The sequence below is a fragment of the Grampus griseus genome, assembly GCF_964374135.1.
Source record: "Grampus griseus genome assembly, chromosome: 13".
Taxonomy (NCBI): domain Eukaryota; kingdom Metazoa; phylum Chordata; class Mammalia; order Artiodactyla; family Delphinidae; genus Grampus; species Grampus griseus.
In genome coordinates, this window is record NC_139007.1 from 86913418 (window position 1) to 86930353 (window position 16936).

General features: G+C 53.1%; 1 protein-coding gene across 4 annotated transcripts in view; it reads left to right on the forward strand.

Moving 5' to 3' along the window:
* AFDN (afadin, adherens junction formation factor) overlaps positions 1 to 11264 on the forward strand; it is a 140746-nt gene extending 129482 nt beyond the window's left edge. For all 4 annotated transcript variants that reach the window (XM_082668965.1, XM_082668967.1, XM_082668966.1 and 1 more), the window contains exons 30-33: positions 1753 to 1866; positions 4973 to 5246; positions 8414 to 8498; positions 9322 to 11264. In XM_082668965.1, coding sequence (XP_082525091.1) covers positions 1753 to 1866; positions 4973 to 5246; positions 8414 to 8498; positions 9322 to 9475 — 627 coding nt within the window. In that variant the 3' untranslated portion in view covers positions 9476 to 11264. The remainder of the gene's footprint in view (positions 1 to 1752; positions 1867 to 4972; positions 5247 to 8413; positions 8499 to 9321) is intronic.
* The last annotated feature ends 5672 nt before the right edge of the window (positions 11265 to 16936 follow it).

A 16936-nucleotide genomic window follows, 5' to 3' on the forward strand; every position in this document is an offset into this window, starting at 1 on the left:
TGTCTAATGTGATCAATTGCTTTTTTATTTTGTTATTTTTATTTGGATGCTGTGTCCCATAATTTGTGCTGATGACTCTAAGATTCCTGGTAAGTCCTTTCCTCTGCGTTTCCACGCAGCAGGGCACTTCTGACTGTTTCCGTGCTGCTTAATCATTAGCATCTACTGCCACAAAACCTCCAAAACCTAATAATTATCCTAGCATCCTTCTAGGCTTATACCTAGAGTATACTAAAGAGGTAATTAATTTGTTCTCCTTGAGAAGGGAATTTTAATTTTTTTCTGAGATGTTTTATTTTTGTTCACTGACAAGAAAAAGCGTGATTACACAAGTTAGTTACTTTCCCACCAGATACAGGTTTTGTTTCACAGAAACCAAGCAAGAGTCAAGTTGTTCGGTTTTTGTTTTTGTTTAGGAAAAAAATACACTCCAACAGTTCAGATCCAGAAGTTAACGTTTTCTGGGTTTGCTATGAATAACCTATAGGGTAACTAGTGATTATGTAGATGCAGAAGTACACCTCGAGTGGTTTTCTGTCGGGTTCCTGCAGTGGTTAGAGGTTGAACTCGGTGGCCTCAGTGCTACTTTAATGTAAAACTTTGAGTCACCTCTTGTGCCGCGCCCAGGTCTGGAACAGAGAAGAAGTAAATGGCGAGTGCGAGCTTTTCCAAGCCGCGTTGCCTCAGGCTGTAACTACAAAAGTAGCTGCAGCCTGCGGACAAGGCGAGAAGAGACCCTTACTCTGCTCTCCGCTAGCCAAATGCGCTTCGAATCCACGGCTCCCTGAGGCGCTTTCGACCTGTAGTGTGCAGAGGCGTGTGAGCAGGAGGGCACAGGAGCTGAAGCCGAGCGTCTCGGGTGTTTGAAGGTGTCCTTAAGTATCTGAATGGTGTGGAGGACAGATACTAAATGCGTTTTGTATTGTGTCAGAAAGGCAGAACCTGCAGGACGAAAGACAGACAGCGATGAGGGGATGGAGTTTAGAGCAGTAGGAAGGCTTTTGGGCTAGTAGTTACCACTGTCCTGGGAGGCAGGCTGTAGGCCCCAGACACTGAAGGTGCTCGAACAGGATGGACAGTTACTTGACAGACATGTAGCGGGACAGAGTTCCAGTAAGGTTCCTCCCAAATTTCAGCTTCACATTCTGTGAATCAGACTTTGGGGGATCCCTGAACTGGGCAGGAATTCTTGGCGTCTGGGGTGGGACCCAGAGGGAACGGATGGCAAAGGGCCAGGACGGGCACGGGCGGGAGGAGAGCTAGAAGCCGTGTCCCTGAGACGAGGCGGCCGCTGGCCCCTGGAGCTTCTGCTGCCCCGTGGGCCTCGCCCCACCCCCATCCAGAGGCTAGTTCACCTGCCACGGGCCGCGAGAGTGGGGAGTCTTCCTTGACCTTCACGGTGGAAACTGAACCGGGGCGAAGGAAGGGGGTGGGCCAGTGTGTCTCACGGCTCCGTACGTTGGAGCCTTCTCTGCCCCCACGTGAGCTGCTTAAGCTGAGTATGTCCTAGTGAAAGAACTGTGCTGTTTCACGTGTAAGCGTCCAGGGTATATGCCTCCTCCTCTGAGCCACAGTCGATGGAAGCGTAGCTCTGGAGCGGTGGGGACGGAGTCGTTAGGTGGCGGGCTCTGGTGTCCGCCGTGACCTCCGCCTGGTGTCTGTTCTCAGCCGTGCGTGTGCTTGTGTCGTGTGCGCGTCCTGTGTCTGGCGCTGGGACGCTCCGGGCGCGCACTGAACGGGACCTGTCCTCAGTTGCAGGACGAGGAGCGGCGGCGGCAGCAGCAGCTGGAGGAGATACGGACCCGGGAGGCTGAGCAGCGGGCCCGGCAGGAGGAGCAGCGGGCCAGGCGCGAGGCCGAAGAAAAGGTCCTGGTGCTCTGAGGGCGAGGGGTGCGCGGCTGAGGGGCCCGGGACGCGCAAGGGGGCTGCCGCTGAAACTGGAGCCCGGTCAGCCAGCCGGGCCCCGGCCCTGTCCTCTGAGCTGTCATCCCCTTTTCCCCCGGGCTGTCCCCCTCCCCCCTCTCCAGGCTGTCCCCCTCCCCCTTCTCCTCCTGCTTGTCCCCCTTCCCCCTTCTCCTCCTGCCTGTCCCCCTCCCCCTTCTCCTCTGGGCTGTCCCCCTCCCCCTTTGCCTCCTGGCTGTCCCCCCTCCCCCTTCGTCTCCTGGCTGTCCCCCCTCCCCCTTCGCCTCCAGGCTGTCCCCCCTCCCCCTTCTCCTCGGTCTGTCCCCCCTCCCCCTTCTCCTGGCTATCCCCCCTCCCCCTTTTCCTCTGGGCTGTCCCCCCCTCCCCCTTCTCCTCCTGGCTCTCCCCCCACCCCCTGTCCTCCGAGTCTTGTCGCTCAAGCTTGTGGACTGTGGGGCCTCTGTGTGCTCGGGGCTCTGGTCTTTGCTGGACGGGGTCCAGCTTGTCACTGTGAAGGTGACAAGTGTCCAGTTGTTCACAGGGAGGTCGGGCCGTGGGAAGGACAGGAAACTAGGAAGTCACTGTTAACCTTAAGGGTTTCAAATCGGTTATTTCATGACTTAATTCTGGTCAGGGGTGAAGAGAGCAAATGGCTTATAGAAAACACGATACAAGGACATTTAATTTAGTGTGTAATCTGGTAGATATCCTGAGTTATTGCTTTGTTTCCGTATGTGGGTTTCTGAGATTCAGGTAATCCTTTCAATTGCCTTTAACATGACAGCACACGAGCTCCCCTGAGAAATGGGCGCTTGGTGATGCTGCCCTCCGGGCCCTGCCGTCTGTGGGCGCGTCGCCGCGGCTCTGGGCTCGCTTCTGGGTCTCTCCAGGGCTGGCCGGTCCCTGGACAAGGTGTGGGAGAAGCTGGCCTTCCGTTACTTCCCTTCTGTGAAGGCGGGAGCTCTGAGGTCATGGCTCCTGGTGGGGAAGGTCCAGCGAGCACCCTCACGGCGCACCCTGCAGGAGGAAGCTTGGGGGGCTCTGGCAGTGATGGGGTCTGTGGGGACGCGACAGGCAGAGAGTAAGACAGTGGAAATGACGGATGACTTGGTTAAGTGCGAGCCAGGTAGATGACGTGGGCACACCTGCACTGAAACGAGCCATGTCTACAGTCTGTTGGCCTTTGCCGTCCCGGTCATCGTGCTGTCGGCTGTGCCTGAAGAGCTTGTGCGCTGTTCCCAGAGTCGGGTTTCGTGGTGAGGCTCCCCTCGAGCTTGTCAAAGTCAGTAATGCGTCTAAGGAAATGGGGTTTCCACAGTTTGAGCCACTAGACCCGGGTTTTACAGTGTCTGTTGTGCTGCTGTCCCGGGGCTGCTCGCAGGGTGTGTTTTCCTGGCCGGGCCCCTCAGCTGTCTGTCCCACCTCTGCCTGAGCCCTCGGCCACCTGGGAGTGTAGTGCCCGCGGGGAGGCGGCCAGGCCGTGTTCTCCACGTTGGGAAATTCCTGGGTTATTTGACTTTTTTCCAGTGTGCGTTCTCACAACTCGTGATTACGTCAGGTGCACCTGTGTGTGGGTAACTGCTTCTATAATTGAGCACTCAGTGTAAAAGGAAGCCAAGTAACCTATTTTTTATAGAGAATGTCCAAAATTGATGGGTTTCTCTGTCCTAGGAAAACGTGCCGTTCACTTGTGGGTAGAATGAAGTCTTCTCGGTTCATGTGCCTGTACACCTGCTCTTAGTGTAACTGAAAGAACATGTTGTGGTTTCCCTAAAATGTGACCAAGTGAGCTTTGTTCACATAATACTAAGATTCCTCACAACTGCACTTAAGCTCTGCGGAGGTCGTTCCAGATTTAATTCCCCACTCTAAGAGAACGCTCATTTTGTGTAGAAAATAAGGTAAAAATGTTTTTCCTTCAGGGTGTCTCAACATAGTGTAAGAAGATGACGTGAGAAATGGGGCCCAGGGCCAGGATTGAGGCTGGCATCTGTCCTTAGCGTTTTCTCCCTCAGAAGGTGAAGCTTTGCCCACTGTGTACTCGTGTGTGTGTGTGTGTGTGTGTGTGTGTGTGTGTGTGTGTGTGTGTGTGTGTGTGTGTGTGTGTGTGTGTGTGTGTGTGTGTGGTGTGGAGGGAGTAGGGAGAAGACACAGTGTGCAAAGTGAAATGGGGACTAAAAACTTTAATCGTAATGCCAGCAAGGCCCCTAAAATTGGTCCCCTTCCGTTGAATGAATTTAAAGTCCACTGTACTTCCGTTCTGTGCACATTGTACATTGAACATTCCTCAAGTTAAGGCAGATTACTGTTTGATCTTTCAGCTCTTTTCTTCTTCACTTGTTTCTTGTGTTCTGAAACTTTTGTCAATCTTTAACAAAACTGTGCTGTTACTTTTTTCAATGTTAAGTTAACGCTGTCAACTGTAGTTTGTGCAGATATATGTCAGAAAAGAATGTACAGTCTGTGTCAAAATATATTTGAATATCTTGCTTCCTGGCTCAGTTTTCTGTCTGGCAGGGAGTTTATTAAGATTTGAAATACCAATTAAAAACCGTGGAAAGCGTATTGGTTGTGACCCTGGAAAGATGAGTCATGTTTTTTTACAGTTCGGGGTTTCCTAGTCGCTTCCCTCTGAATACCTAGAAGTCAGCCAGGTGACGTAATCACGTCCTTCTTGTCAAGGAAGGACCGCTCTTCTGAGCTTACTGGGGTTCGGTGGAAAAGCACACAGGGCTGCACTTCGGGGAGTGCCAGCTCTAGAAAGGCAGGTGCAGCCTAGCTTTGGGGTGCCTGTGTCTTTAAACTCAGGAGTGACAGGTAAGTTACTGTCCCACCGGCAACAGAAGGAGAGAGAGAGAAGCGGCTGGGGATGGGACAGCCTCGTGGTACCTGGGGCTGGGGCCCTGACAGCTCCTTCATTCCTCCCTCCCCCGTCCCCACGCGGTCTGGCGTCGGAGACCGAGTCCCAAGGGAAGACGGTGTCCGGGTCCATCCGCCGTGGTGCTGGGGGACCCGGGGCAGGCCCGTCCCTTCCTGCCCGCTGACCTCGCGCTTCTGTCCACTGCCACAGAGGCGACAGGAGGAGGGGTATTACAGCCGCCTGGAGGCCGAGCGGCGCCGACAGCACGACGAGGCCGAGCGCCAGCTGCTGGAGCCCGAGGAGCTGGGCCTGGGCCGCCCTCCGCTCCCGCGGGGCTACGAGCCCTCGGCCCCCGCGCCCCCGCCGCCGCCCCAGCGCACCGCCTCCTACCTGCAGGCGCAGGTGCTCTCCCCCGACGCCCTGTACACCGCCAAGCTCGTGGCTTACACCGAGGAGGACGACGACGAGGACGGCGGCCCGGCAGGTCAGGATGCGCCTCCCGCGCCAGGCCCTCCCCCCGCCGCGGCGCCGGCCTGCGGTGGCGTCTTCCTCTCCAGCCCACCCCCCGCCCCTGCCACCAAGCCGAGCTTCTGCCGTCTGTCCGGCAGCCCCTCCGCTCCGCCCGCCGAGGAGCGGGGCTCTCCCTGCTCCACCGCAGCCGGAAGGCCGGCGTTCCTGCTCTGGGGCAGGCCCTCTCAGGGTGCCAGCAGTGATCTCCGCACTGGAAACCGTCCCGTTTCCGCAGTCAGCCGGCAGCGGCAGCCCTCCTCCGTCCCCCTAAGCGCTTGAAGCGCTGTTGGTCCCGGCCCGCGTCCCCTGCCTCAAATAAGTGGGTGCGCGCTCGAGCATCTCGGTGTCCACAGTTCAGCTTCTGCCTGTCGCGAGTGCCGTCGGCCCCTGTGCTCCAGCTGTTCAGCACACGCAGAACGTCGTGTTGCCGGCTGAGCCGCCCTGTCGGGGTGGGTGTGAAGCGACCCCTGCCCGAGCCGGCCCCGGCCCGCCCCGGCCCGCCCCGGCCCGCCCACGCTCAGACGTCCCGGCCCTGCTGGCCAGGCCCAGGCGGCGTGCGGCTGCCTCTGGCCGTGACCCTCCGTGGACCGCAGAGCACACCCACGGGTGCTGCAGGCCCATGTTCCTAATCAGCGTTGGAGACAGCGCTGAAAGCTAGATTGAAAGCACAGCTGTGCGTTACCAAGATTCAGGCTTCAGCCTGGTCTGGCCACTGTAAACATTGGGAGGCTGGCGGTGAACGTGCTCTGAGTCTTCTCGGTTCTGCAGAGTCCGTGCATCGGGCTCCCGGCAGTTCTAAAAGAACTGAATAGTCAAACTGAAGTAACCGTGACTCGTAGGTAAACGAGTTTTACTAGGATCTTTCTTGCCACCTGAGTCAGAGCTCTGAGTCACTTGGGAGGTTTAGTAGATAATCCTTAGGTCGAGTCACTTAGAAGCCAGCGTTAAATCTTTTTGTAAAATTTCTGTTGCAAACATCTAGAATGTGGTACCTTGAAAGACCTGTGTGATGATAGCAGTTTTTGAAGCAAGATGCCATCAGATTGCAGGCTGAACCTCAGCTGTCTTGTGGGTGTCGTGACACAGATAAATAGGTTTGGTGAGGGATATCGTAGTGCGGAGTCGCTTCTAGCCATCTGGGCTTTCAGTCACGTCACTAACCCTCTACTTCACACTAAAAGTACCGCATGGGAGCAGGTCACACCCTGCGTCGGGTCGCTCCTGCTTCTTGAAGATTCCTCGTAAAGTGCAGAGCTGTGTGCGTTCTGCCCTCGTGTCCGCCAGCTCCCCCACTGTCTCGCCCTGTTCAGCTCCCCCCTCTGCCATGAGCCTCTGTGGCCTGGACTCGGTTCTTCCCCTGATGCTGTGAGGAGTAGGGTTAGGGTACGGATTGGAATGGATGCTGTCAAATTTTAGCATAGCAACGTGTTAAAAAATGTTCTTCACTAAAGCTCTTCGAAAATGATTTGAAGAATGTGTAGTGTTGGGCTTCCCTGGTGGCGCAGTGGTTGGGAGTCCGCCTGCCGATGCAGGGGACGCGGGTTCGTGCCCCGGTCCGGGGGGATCCCACGTGCCGCGGAGCGGCTGGGCCCGTGAGCCATGGCCGCTGAGCCTGCGCGTCCCGAGCCTGTGCTCCGCAACGGGAGAGGCCCCAACAGTGAGAGGCCCGCGTACCGCAAAAAAAAGAAAGAAAAAAAAAAGAACGTATAGTGTTACTTCATATATAGTCAGCCGAAACTGTTCGATATTCTGATTAAAAATTCTGAAATTTTTCAAGAACTGATTTTTACCAGTGGGAAGAAGCAAGTATTCTTAAAGCTCAAAAGATAAAACACGTTTTTAAAGCAAAATGAAGGAAAAATGTAGAATTAAAATTGAAAGCTTTCCACTCTGCAAATAATTTATCTAAAGGCCCGGAACAGATTACTTTAAGTTAGAGATGTGTTTCTCTTTAATCTTTTGAGTCTTGGCGGAGGGTGACTTCCCGGGCCACGATCCGGTGGCCTGCGCTAACTCGTGAGGGAAGATGCGGTGCGTGCAGGGACCCATCAGAAGTGACTGAGCTCCGTCTTGGACGTATCAGACATGGCTGCACGTCACACGCTCCTTTTATAAAGGGAAGAAAGAAACATAAGCATTCATTTTTGTGCAACCTGTCTGAAAAGGATAATTTTAGTGTTGAAATATTGTGATAGTTTTGTGGCCTGTTTAACCCAGTGCACGACACTGTCAGTGTTTGCTGAGTACTTTGAGCGTTTATTCCTTCACCCTAGGTTATAAGCAAAAGATTTTTCAAAGTGTGAAATTTTCTTGCTGATGTTAACCGTTAGCAGAAGTACCTTAGCACCGATTTAATCGTGCATCCTTAGCGGCACTATTACCTACATTCGGATGCGTCTGAAGCTTTTTACGTGCATCTTCCCTTTTGATCCTCAGCAGCCCTTTGCAGTAGACGAGCATGTGGTGCTGGTACCAGGCCGGCCCACGTCGCTCGCCCACAGTTACCGGCCGGGCCGGGCAGGTGTCTTGACGGCCACCCCGTGCTGATCCAGGTCTCCTTTTTGTCTTGTCAGTGATTTTGTATACACAGCGTTAGTATCAAACGTTAGGGGGTGTTGGTACCTCATTTTTTACAAAAGTTTTAAGAATTCTAGCCATTTATTTTGTGGGGGAACAATTCAGTAGCTGTCCTGAAAAGAGGAGCATTACTTCTTCATCTTTGGGTTACGTTTGCTGTTGGTGATTTTGTAAGAAAATTCTTAGTGTCAGGAGTGTCTGAAAAATGTTGCCGTCTCCCCACTTGAGTCAGTCTTCTGTGGATTTTATCGTGAATTCATGATACTTACACATTTTACCTGATTTGAACTTTTCGGCTGTTACCCCCTGAGACTGATGCTGGTTTCCTCTCTAATAGTAAAAGGCAGCAGGCCAGGCACTTAGCGCCTTGTGAGGGTCCTGACTGGGTTGCTCAGGCCACCGAGGGATGTGAATGTCCAGTTGTTGGATCTTTTACTGATTTGAAGAGCCCTTGGCTGCTTTATTCAGGACTTAAAGACGTCATGAGCACTGCATCGTCATCATGAGTGAAGTTTGGGAACTAATGCAAGTACTTTAACTTTGACTTTTCCTTTTATGGGAAAGGACCAAACTCTTACGTGGGATCTGCTGGAACACTGATCGGGGCCCATGACGTTTATCGCGATCCGAGAGAGAAACTGTCTAAAAGGTATTTGCTAGAACTTGCTAGAACTGAACTTGTGCTGGACGAGTGTCTCGTCCTCAAGGACTTTTTTCTTGCACCACCGTTTATGAGGCTGGGCTGAAATGTCAGACTTCGTGGTCAGCTCAGGTGTTTCTCATTGTACAGAACTGTGTGAGCACAGAGGCTTTGTTTTATCTTGTGTTGCTAACATAGTTCTGCTTCAGACGGTGCGTAGGTACCAGGCTTTCTGGTCAGAACTTTAGAAGCAGCTGGACACATTGCTGTTCGCTTCCACCAAAGAAGGTCGCAAAGTCCAGGGCAAAAAGCCCAGGTGTCCTGATGGACCGCGAAAGGCCTCCCCCTCAGGCTTCAGCGAACGTCCTCAACTAGGTTTTAGTCAGAACGGCTGATGCCCAAACAGTTCTTAAGTCATTGACGTTGAACTAATCCAGAAAACCTTTAGCATCTTACTATAACTTTTTATGAAGTTAGTATGTTGATAGATGCCTCTCGGATACATGTAGGATTCATTAAAATGCTGGGTTTGAAAACGACCCTCTTTAGTTCACCTCAGCTACTGAGCAGCATCTCCTTGCTAAAACTGAAGCCTCTGGCCTTTTGAGAGTTGGGTGTGACTGGAGAAAGTTAACATTTTAGTAAGGAGAACATTTTGCCCTTTTTCTACACGGGTTTAAGTACAGCCCACAGGCAGGAGTATGACAAAATTTAACAAAGAATGAGTCTTTGTTCTAACTTTTACTTAATCGCGCATTATGTAAACTTAGCTACTCCTTGACGGGTTGTTTCTATTTTGAAGAGTAACCCTTTGCATTTCCTTCCAATGCAGCCAAGACGCGGATGTGCCTGGGGGTCCTGGAGCCCCTGAAAACCTGACGTTCAGAGAGCGCCAGCGCCTCTTCTCCCAAGGCCACGACGTCTCCAACAAAGTGAAAGCCTCTCGCAAATTAACGGAGCTGGAGAACGAGCTGAACACGAAGTGAGGACGGCCCTGTGTCCAGCCCAGGCCTCTCGCTGTGCTTCCGGGCTGCGCCTGCCTGGAGGATGGGGCGGGCCACCTTCCCAAGCCACTGGTGATTCCTGTTTCTAGAAGCGTTGGCATTTGGAAGCGTTCCAGCGCTAAGAAATTCCATTTTATTTTACCAAGAGAGTGTCATTTCTACAATTTAGACCCTGTCTGCTTTCTTCATTATCTGACGCCCACGAAGATAACTTTTTCTCTTAGTTTCTCTTTTAGAGTCTGGGCCTGAAAGGGGGCAGAATGAAGGGCAGTAGAGGATAATGAGATGCTTCTTCTCCCCTGTCTTCCCCCAGGGAGCACGAAGAAATCCTATTTCTGTTCTTTTTCTGAAACCTTACGTTCGCTTATCAGACAGAGTAGCTTGAACTCCCCAGGCTGTCGTTTGCACTGTGTAGCGGCACCTGCAGTCTCTTTTGCAGGAGAGTCAGGTTTCGCCTTCCAGGAGGGACCACGCGGAGACGCGCTTGTGTGCTGAGGAGTCCACGGCTGGCGTCCTCCTGTCCCTGCAGCCAGGAAGCAGCCCAGACCCAAGTGTCCTCCAAGTAAGATGCTCCATTCTGCGCCCTACAGGGACAGCCCTCCGGCTCAGCTCTAGTATTTGATTAAAACAAGTTTCTCCAAGAAGAAAATTTTGAGGATTTAAGCTTAGGAAATTTTATTTTTATAAATATCAGATGATTATTATACCAGTAAGTCATCGGTGACTTTGAAGGTGGCGGTTACGTTAGAAGGTTAACTGTTTGAAATATTCCAAGGGAATCTGTAAAAGAGGACATCTTTACGGAACAGTGTTGACATGAATAGGAACAAAAATATCTAAGAAGAGTGAGAGCTTAGTAGGTGACACTTGAGCACAACTCGGAAACTGAAAATTTGAAAAAGGACTGGATTTACATGGATCTGCTGCCAGGGAGAGGAGGGGGCTCGATCGCATTCAGCATCTAATTTAAACACTGTAAGAGAAGTTCGTATGGCGGTTCAGGCTCTTCGTTTACATTCTAATAGAGTTATTTAATGTTCATGTACGGAATTATTAGTTACCACTGTCACTGCTGCAGCTGTGAATACGTGGCTGGTGTTGGGGAAACGGACCTCACTTTGTTTTATATTATGTGATGTTCAAACAGTAAATTACTTTGTGATTAAGAGCAGATGTTCTATTTGACAAGCCCTGCTGTGGGTCTCGATGGTTTTTCTGTACCACGTTGTTCTCTTGCCAGGAGGTGTGTTAGGAGAATACGCACACTTTCACGAGAGCTGTATGGCAAGTCTTTAAAAGGCGAGTGTAAATAGTTTCTGTGTCTGTCAGGTTCTTACTTGGAAGTGTGCTTTCAGCAGCTCCCTTGTTAAGTAAGAGAGTAAAGTGGTTCTAAGTGTTTATGAAGCATTTGCATGCTTGCTCCTCCCAGACGTCTTGAGAGCACTGGCGGCCTTATGGGGACTAAATCCACGCCTTCTTTAAAGAAAAAGATGCAGGTGAACTATTATTCTGTTAATATATAGAAAAACAACAAATACGCCTAAGTACATGCAAGTACATGTAAATATTTACACGCAGGGATATTGGTATGTGTGGTTGTAAACTGGTACACGTGGATCTGGCCGTCCTTGGGCGATTAGTTCGAATGTGAATATGTGTAGAAGTGCGTGTCGTGGCTGTGCATTACTATGGAGAAGACATCAGAACTGCTGTAGTTTTCCATTTCTACTGTATTTCATTGGCAACCTATTTTTAATAAACTTTGTATGTATTTAAGTGTATTTGCTATGATTTTGACAGTGCTGAAAAGATTGCCTTTGTGCTATCAGTCCCCCTCCCGTCTCCCACTCCCATCCACTCATCCGTCCACCGGGCATCAGTCCCGTCCCGTGTCAGTCGGGCGGACGTTCTCCATCCCGATCACACGCACGGACGGACGGAGGGTCGGAGGGTCCAGGTCCCCTTGGCCGCGGCTCCAGTGCCCAGCCTGCGGGCGTCCAGGACTCGCCTTGCGCCTCGGCTGCTCTGTCCTGCTGGGCACCGAGGCTGCTGCTCGGTTACACCGTCCCGCCGTTGCCCGTGTGTGTGAACCGGATGCCTGTGCCACGTGCTTGAGGGCAAGGGCCCGCCCACCGGGGGCTCGTGGTCGCCTGCGTGTCCCGTCCACCTTCACCATGGCCTCTGAGCGGGGCTGTCGGGTTTCAGGAAAGACTTTCCCAAAGGAAGGGGCATCTCGGTGGTAGAAACTCAGGAGACCTTCTCGTAGCACCGGCTGTTAACATGTTGGGACTGTAAGTGTTCACTTTTAGTATATTTTAAGGCCCAAAAAGGTACTTGAAGTCGGGAGAACGAAAACTTAATTAAAAGAGACGGTGTTAATACTGATTCCGTTTCATTCCAGGGCCACAGTTCTGTTGCTTTTAATGGCAGTAATGACTCTGCACCCCAGGGGTCTGTCCGCTGGGTCAGCGAGCACCAGACAGCTTTCCAGTGTGGCCGTGGGACAGTGGATTCCTCTGCTTTGCCTGTGGAAAGCTGATTTCAAAGGTTTAGTCACACATTTAGGGTAACATTAGGCCCTGGCAAAACTGAGGTGGGGGCTTGCAGAAGGGAGATAGGTACAAAAAGTGACCAGTTCTCATGCCTGTATTCACGCAGTTTATTCAGAGAAGTCATGTAACCCCAGAGATATATATTCGACTTGAAATTGGGATATAAAAGCCAATTTCTTGCGCAGTTTATTCAACAAATATGCCTTATGAGTGCCTACCTGTGAGTCACTGGTCACCCAGGTGTCCCAAAGCAGATCTTGGGCGACAGAAATACATGGTTCATTTACATAAACGTAGTAACTATGAATTTGCATAAAGAAGATGTCCAGGGCACTTAGAAGGTTTACTAGGAGGACCCAGTTGAAATCACGGAGGTGGTAGACTGAGAAAACAGCCCTCCCTTTGGGAGACAAGACTGTTACAGGCAGAAGGGGAAACTGAGGCAAGGCTGCTGCCCTCAGAGCAACGGGCCAGGGCGCCCGAGCCCAGGCGGAGCGGTGCCAGGGGGCGCAGGCTGGACATGCAGCTTCCTGCTGGCTCTGAGCAGGTGAGGGAGGAAGCCAGCGCCCTCCTGAGGGCGGCTCTGGCCGCCGTGGGGAGAAAGGGCAGGCGGCGTCTGCGGGGTGACAAGGACCACGCACGTCTGGGGCTCGCCCACAGTGGGTTTCCAGCTTGAATGACCCAAGTGGATGATGGGCTGCTGATGGAGGTGGGAAAGAGGAGGGGCCGGGGGCGGGGGCACGGCTGAGGTCCGGGGGGAAGTCGGCAGAGTCTATGGAGGTACCACCAGGGAGCGTGGGCAGCGTGTCTGCAGGGCCACAGCGGTATCATCACGTGTCGTCGGTGGGTTAAGCCTCATTTTTCACTGCTTTTGTCAAGCTTGTATTTTATTCTTTATGGAGAAGACAGGTGCAAATGGCCTAAATCTAAACTGGTGACAATGGTTCCAGCTTCAAACTGGGATTTTTAAAACATAGTATGAAACGTTTAAGTAATCTAGCAGCAAAGAAAGGAGAGACCTGAAAAACACTAGGTTAGTTGTGCAGCCTGGAAGAAGTCCTGTCTCCCCCACATTTTTCTTCCATGGGAATGGGCCCAAACACTGGGACAGCCTGAGTTGAGCAGGTGTGACACGCTCCGCGCGGCATGTCCAGGACAAGGAGTGAGGCGTAGCCGGGGATCGGGGCCTCCGTGTCGGCCGCCCTGATTTCTGTTCTTTACCTGTCGTTACTCGAGTACTTGAAGATTACTGACAGTCATGGAAACTGTCCTCAAAGCCTCCCAATCTTGGGACGTAGAGTTTGACGTATTTCAGTGAACGCGTCTCTCCGGGCCGTTTGTGGTGTTTCTTGCTCATTCTTTCCAGTTGTTTAATTGATCTTTAATACAATTAAAGTGATGGCTCAGAAGAAACTGGGTGCCGCTTGACTTCCCCCTGAATCGTCCACTCAGGTCTCCTCTCAGGGTCCCCATCTCCTGTGGCAACCAAAGACACTAGTGGAGTCCAGTCAACCCCAGGAACTCAGGAGGAAGAGTGGCCTGTGGACGGGGGTCCCACCCTCGGGTGGCCAGGACGGAGCCTCCGTCTCGCGGGCACTTTGCCGGTTGGCACCCGGCAGGGACGGCACCGACGGAGTCTGGCCTCAGTAGCAGAGAGGCGCCCCTCGGCGGGGCTGGCGGCGGGGAGCAGACCCCTCGGGCCGGTGATACCACATAGTGGCGCCAGGCAGCGGTGGAAGCATTTTGCTCCGGAGCCGCTGCAACACGGGGTGACCGTGCAGCCGGGGCTCAGATCCAGATGCAGCGGGGACGGTGGGGGGGGGCTCGGGCGATGGAGTGTCGCTGTGCAGACAGCAGGAGCTGGATCGGACTTACCCCCGCTCCCCACATCGAGGAGAGTGTCCATCTGTCGGTGGAGCCAGGAGACACACAGAAGTGTCTGTGCTTGGTCCACGCTGCTCACGACCGCTGCCTGCCATCCGTCACGTGACAGGCCGTCACTGCCTGGTCATCGCCTTGACGACGCCGTGAGCTGTGCGCCTACGGGGACCGAGGCGCCTCCCCGTCGGCCCCGGCTGCAGCACAAAGACGCGAGTGTGGGGCGAGGGAGCCGTGAGGACCCGGCCCCGGGGCACTGGGTGGGAGACGGGACCCGGGTCTGCACTGAGGCTGACAGCTCAGCTCTGTGACCCTGTTCCCGCGTCCTAAGATAAAGGAGGGTGCAGTAAAACACGATGCCAACCACTTAGGAAACTTTAAATTTTCTAGTAGCCACTTAGAAAATGGGTGAAATAACTTATTTTGCCCAGTATGTCCAAGAAGTGCAAGATGGATCCCTGAGCCGTTCCACATTCTCCTCGTGCAGCCCCGGCGATCCGGAGTGCGTTTTGCACTCAGCACGTCTCGGTGTGGACCGGCCGTGCTGAGCGCCTGCGGGTCACCCGGCTCCAGGCACCGGTGCTGACGGAAGCAGGTGGATGTGCTCGAGCAGCCCAGTGACCAGGTCACGTGCTAAGGTACGGATGGGCGTTCCTAAGTGCTGGCCACTGGTGTTGACTGTTATTAATAACTTCACGTCAAAGGGTTTTCTCTGTTTATCTGAATCCAACTTTGGCGTTACATTAGGCAGACCGTGTTCGTTTCTGGACACACCGGGTAATCGAGGCCAGGAGTTCAGCTCACACCGTTGGCTGGTGGTCTGGGCCACAGTGTGAGGCCCACAGGGCAAGTCAGCAGAAGGGGGACCCGGAGCCCTGGGCTGGTCCTGGCTGCCCGACTTCACACTTCTAGACGCTTCAGTGCAGTTGCTTCCTGAGCTGCTGATGTAAACTAAGAGAACATTAGCAAACGGTTCCAGCATAATCGGTTGATGGCAACAACTGGCACAGACTTTGGAAGTTCTTAAATATGCAAAACAATGACAGTTTATCTGCCAGAAATTAATATATACTCAAGACTTATTACTCCTTTGAAGGTGACAGTTTTAAATTTGCACAGGGGCTTCCCTGGCGGTCCAGTGGTTAGGACTGCACGCTCGCACTGCAGGGGGCGTGGGTTTGATCCCTCGTCAGGGAACTAAGATCCCACATGCCTCGTGGCCAAAAAATAAAATAAAATTTGTACAGAACTCGCTATTTTTTCCTCCCCGGCGGAATAAAGTTACTCCTGGCATATCACTGTACCACAATCCCACCTACCATTTGAGACGCTGCTCAGAGACTGGAGGGATTTTCCAGAGACTTCTCCTTCCTACCTCTCACCTGAATGCTCTCTCCTGCCCCAAACTGAAGACCCAGGACGAGGGAGAAACATTTTCCTGCTGGCACTGGGATTCGTCTTCAGGGAGCACAGCCTCCTGCGGCTGCGGGGAACATTGGGGCAGGCGCAGGGCCAGGGCCTGCGGGGGGGGGGGCTGAGGGCAGACGGTGCCAGGACCTCTGGCTTCCCAGGAGTGCCTGCAAGTCGTTCTGAAAACTCTGCAAAGAACAAGCAGTCCAGAGGCAGAGGTGACCCGGAGCATGGAGACCCGGGTGGAGTCCACAGACTCAGTGCGTGGAGTGGGCATTCGGGAGCCCGAGACCCCGGCTGTCATGGTTGTCAGTCTTTGCACGAGTTGCATGCCATCTTGAAAAACCTAATTCTAGTCACTTGCAGACTTCTAGAGATACACAGATAACCATCATAAGAGGTCAAATTTCATTTCTCATCTTCCCGGGCATCCGTTTTTTTCTCTCTAGAAAAATGAGATAAGCCAACCAGTTTTCCAAGCATCACTGAGACCAAGAAAAATGTTTGTTTTATGTTTAAGACCATTAGCTATAGAATGCCAGATGAAGTCTGCAACATTTGGGGCGTTTGTATTGTAAGTCCCTGTATTCTTTTTTGATAATTAAATAACAGAAAGTCTTCGTGTTTGTGGCCCACACCCCCTGCACCCTCCCAACTTCCAACACCGTTGCCTCAGCCCCTCTGAACCGCAGTGGGAGCGGACGGGGTGTGTGTGGATGGCGTGTCCAGCACTGAGGACTCTGCCATGAAACGGTGTTCTCATTTTCACCCCCAACCGTGCAGCCCGGGGACAGCTGTCGTCCTGACCCTAAGATAATGTCGCCGGTTACTGCAGCCCTTCCTGCCCACCGACGTCCCCAGGGTGGCTCTTCCTGCCCGGGACTAATACTCCTGTTTTCAGTTTCACACTTGCCTAAAATAAGTCCAGGACCCTTTGCCCGAGTGACGGTGTTTGTACTCATCCAGCCTGATTCCTGCCTCTCCCTGGTGTGCGCCCCCCATGGGAAGCCTCCGAAATCTTCTCCCATCTCTGCTCACCCAGCCGCTGCCAAGCATCCCCTCCTCCCGGCAGAGACGCCGGCCTCCTGTTGCACAGTCGGGCTTCCTGCCTCTCCAAGGTCAGGACACCTGTGTCAGCTTGCGACCCTGGAGCACCGGGGTGGGCATGCCCTTCCTGCTGGGACCAGCCTCCCACCCCGTAACCCCGTAACCCCGGCTGCTCAGCTGCTGAGACCCGTCCCTTGGCACAGGGGTCAGCGTCTGGTCCCTGTCCTAGCTCGGTCCTGGCTCCACCTTCACGATTCCATGTCCACTGTTCCAAGCATGTGCCTTGGGCCCTCTGTCCTGGCCTCCCCCTGCCGCTGGCATTATTTTGCGTGTCCCCCACCTGCCCCCATGGACAGTGTCACATAGTGTCCCTCCCCCCCATCACCCCCCAGATGTCTCTGCCCTCTGCCCCGCCCGAAGATAAGAAGTGGGTTCCCGCTAATGAAGTGAGTGCACATCCCGTATTTCATGTGGCTTTTGAGCTGTGCATCTCAGTGCTGGGTACATGGTAACTCTGTCTTATCATGCAGGTGATGACATGATGGTGGGTGGTATT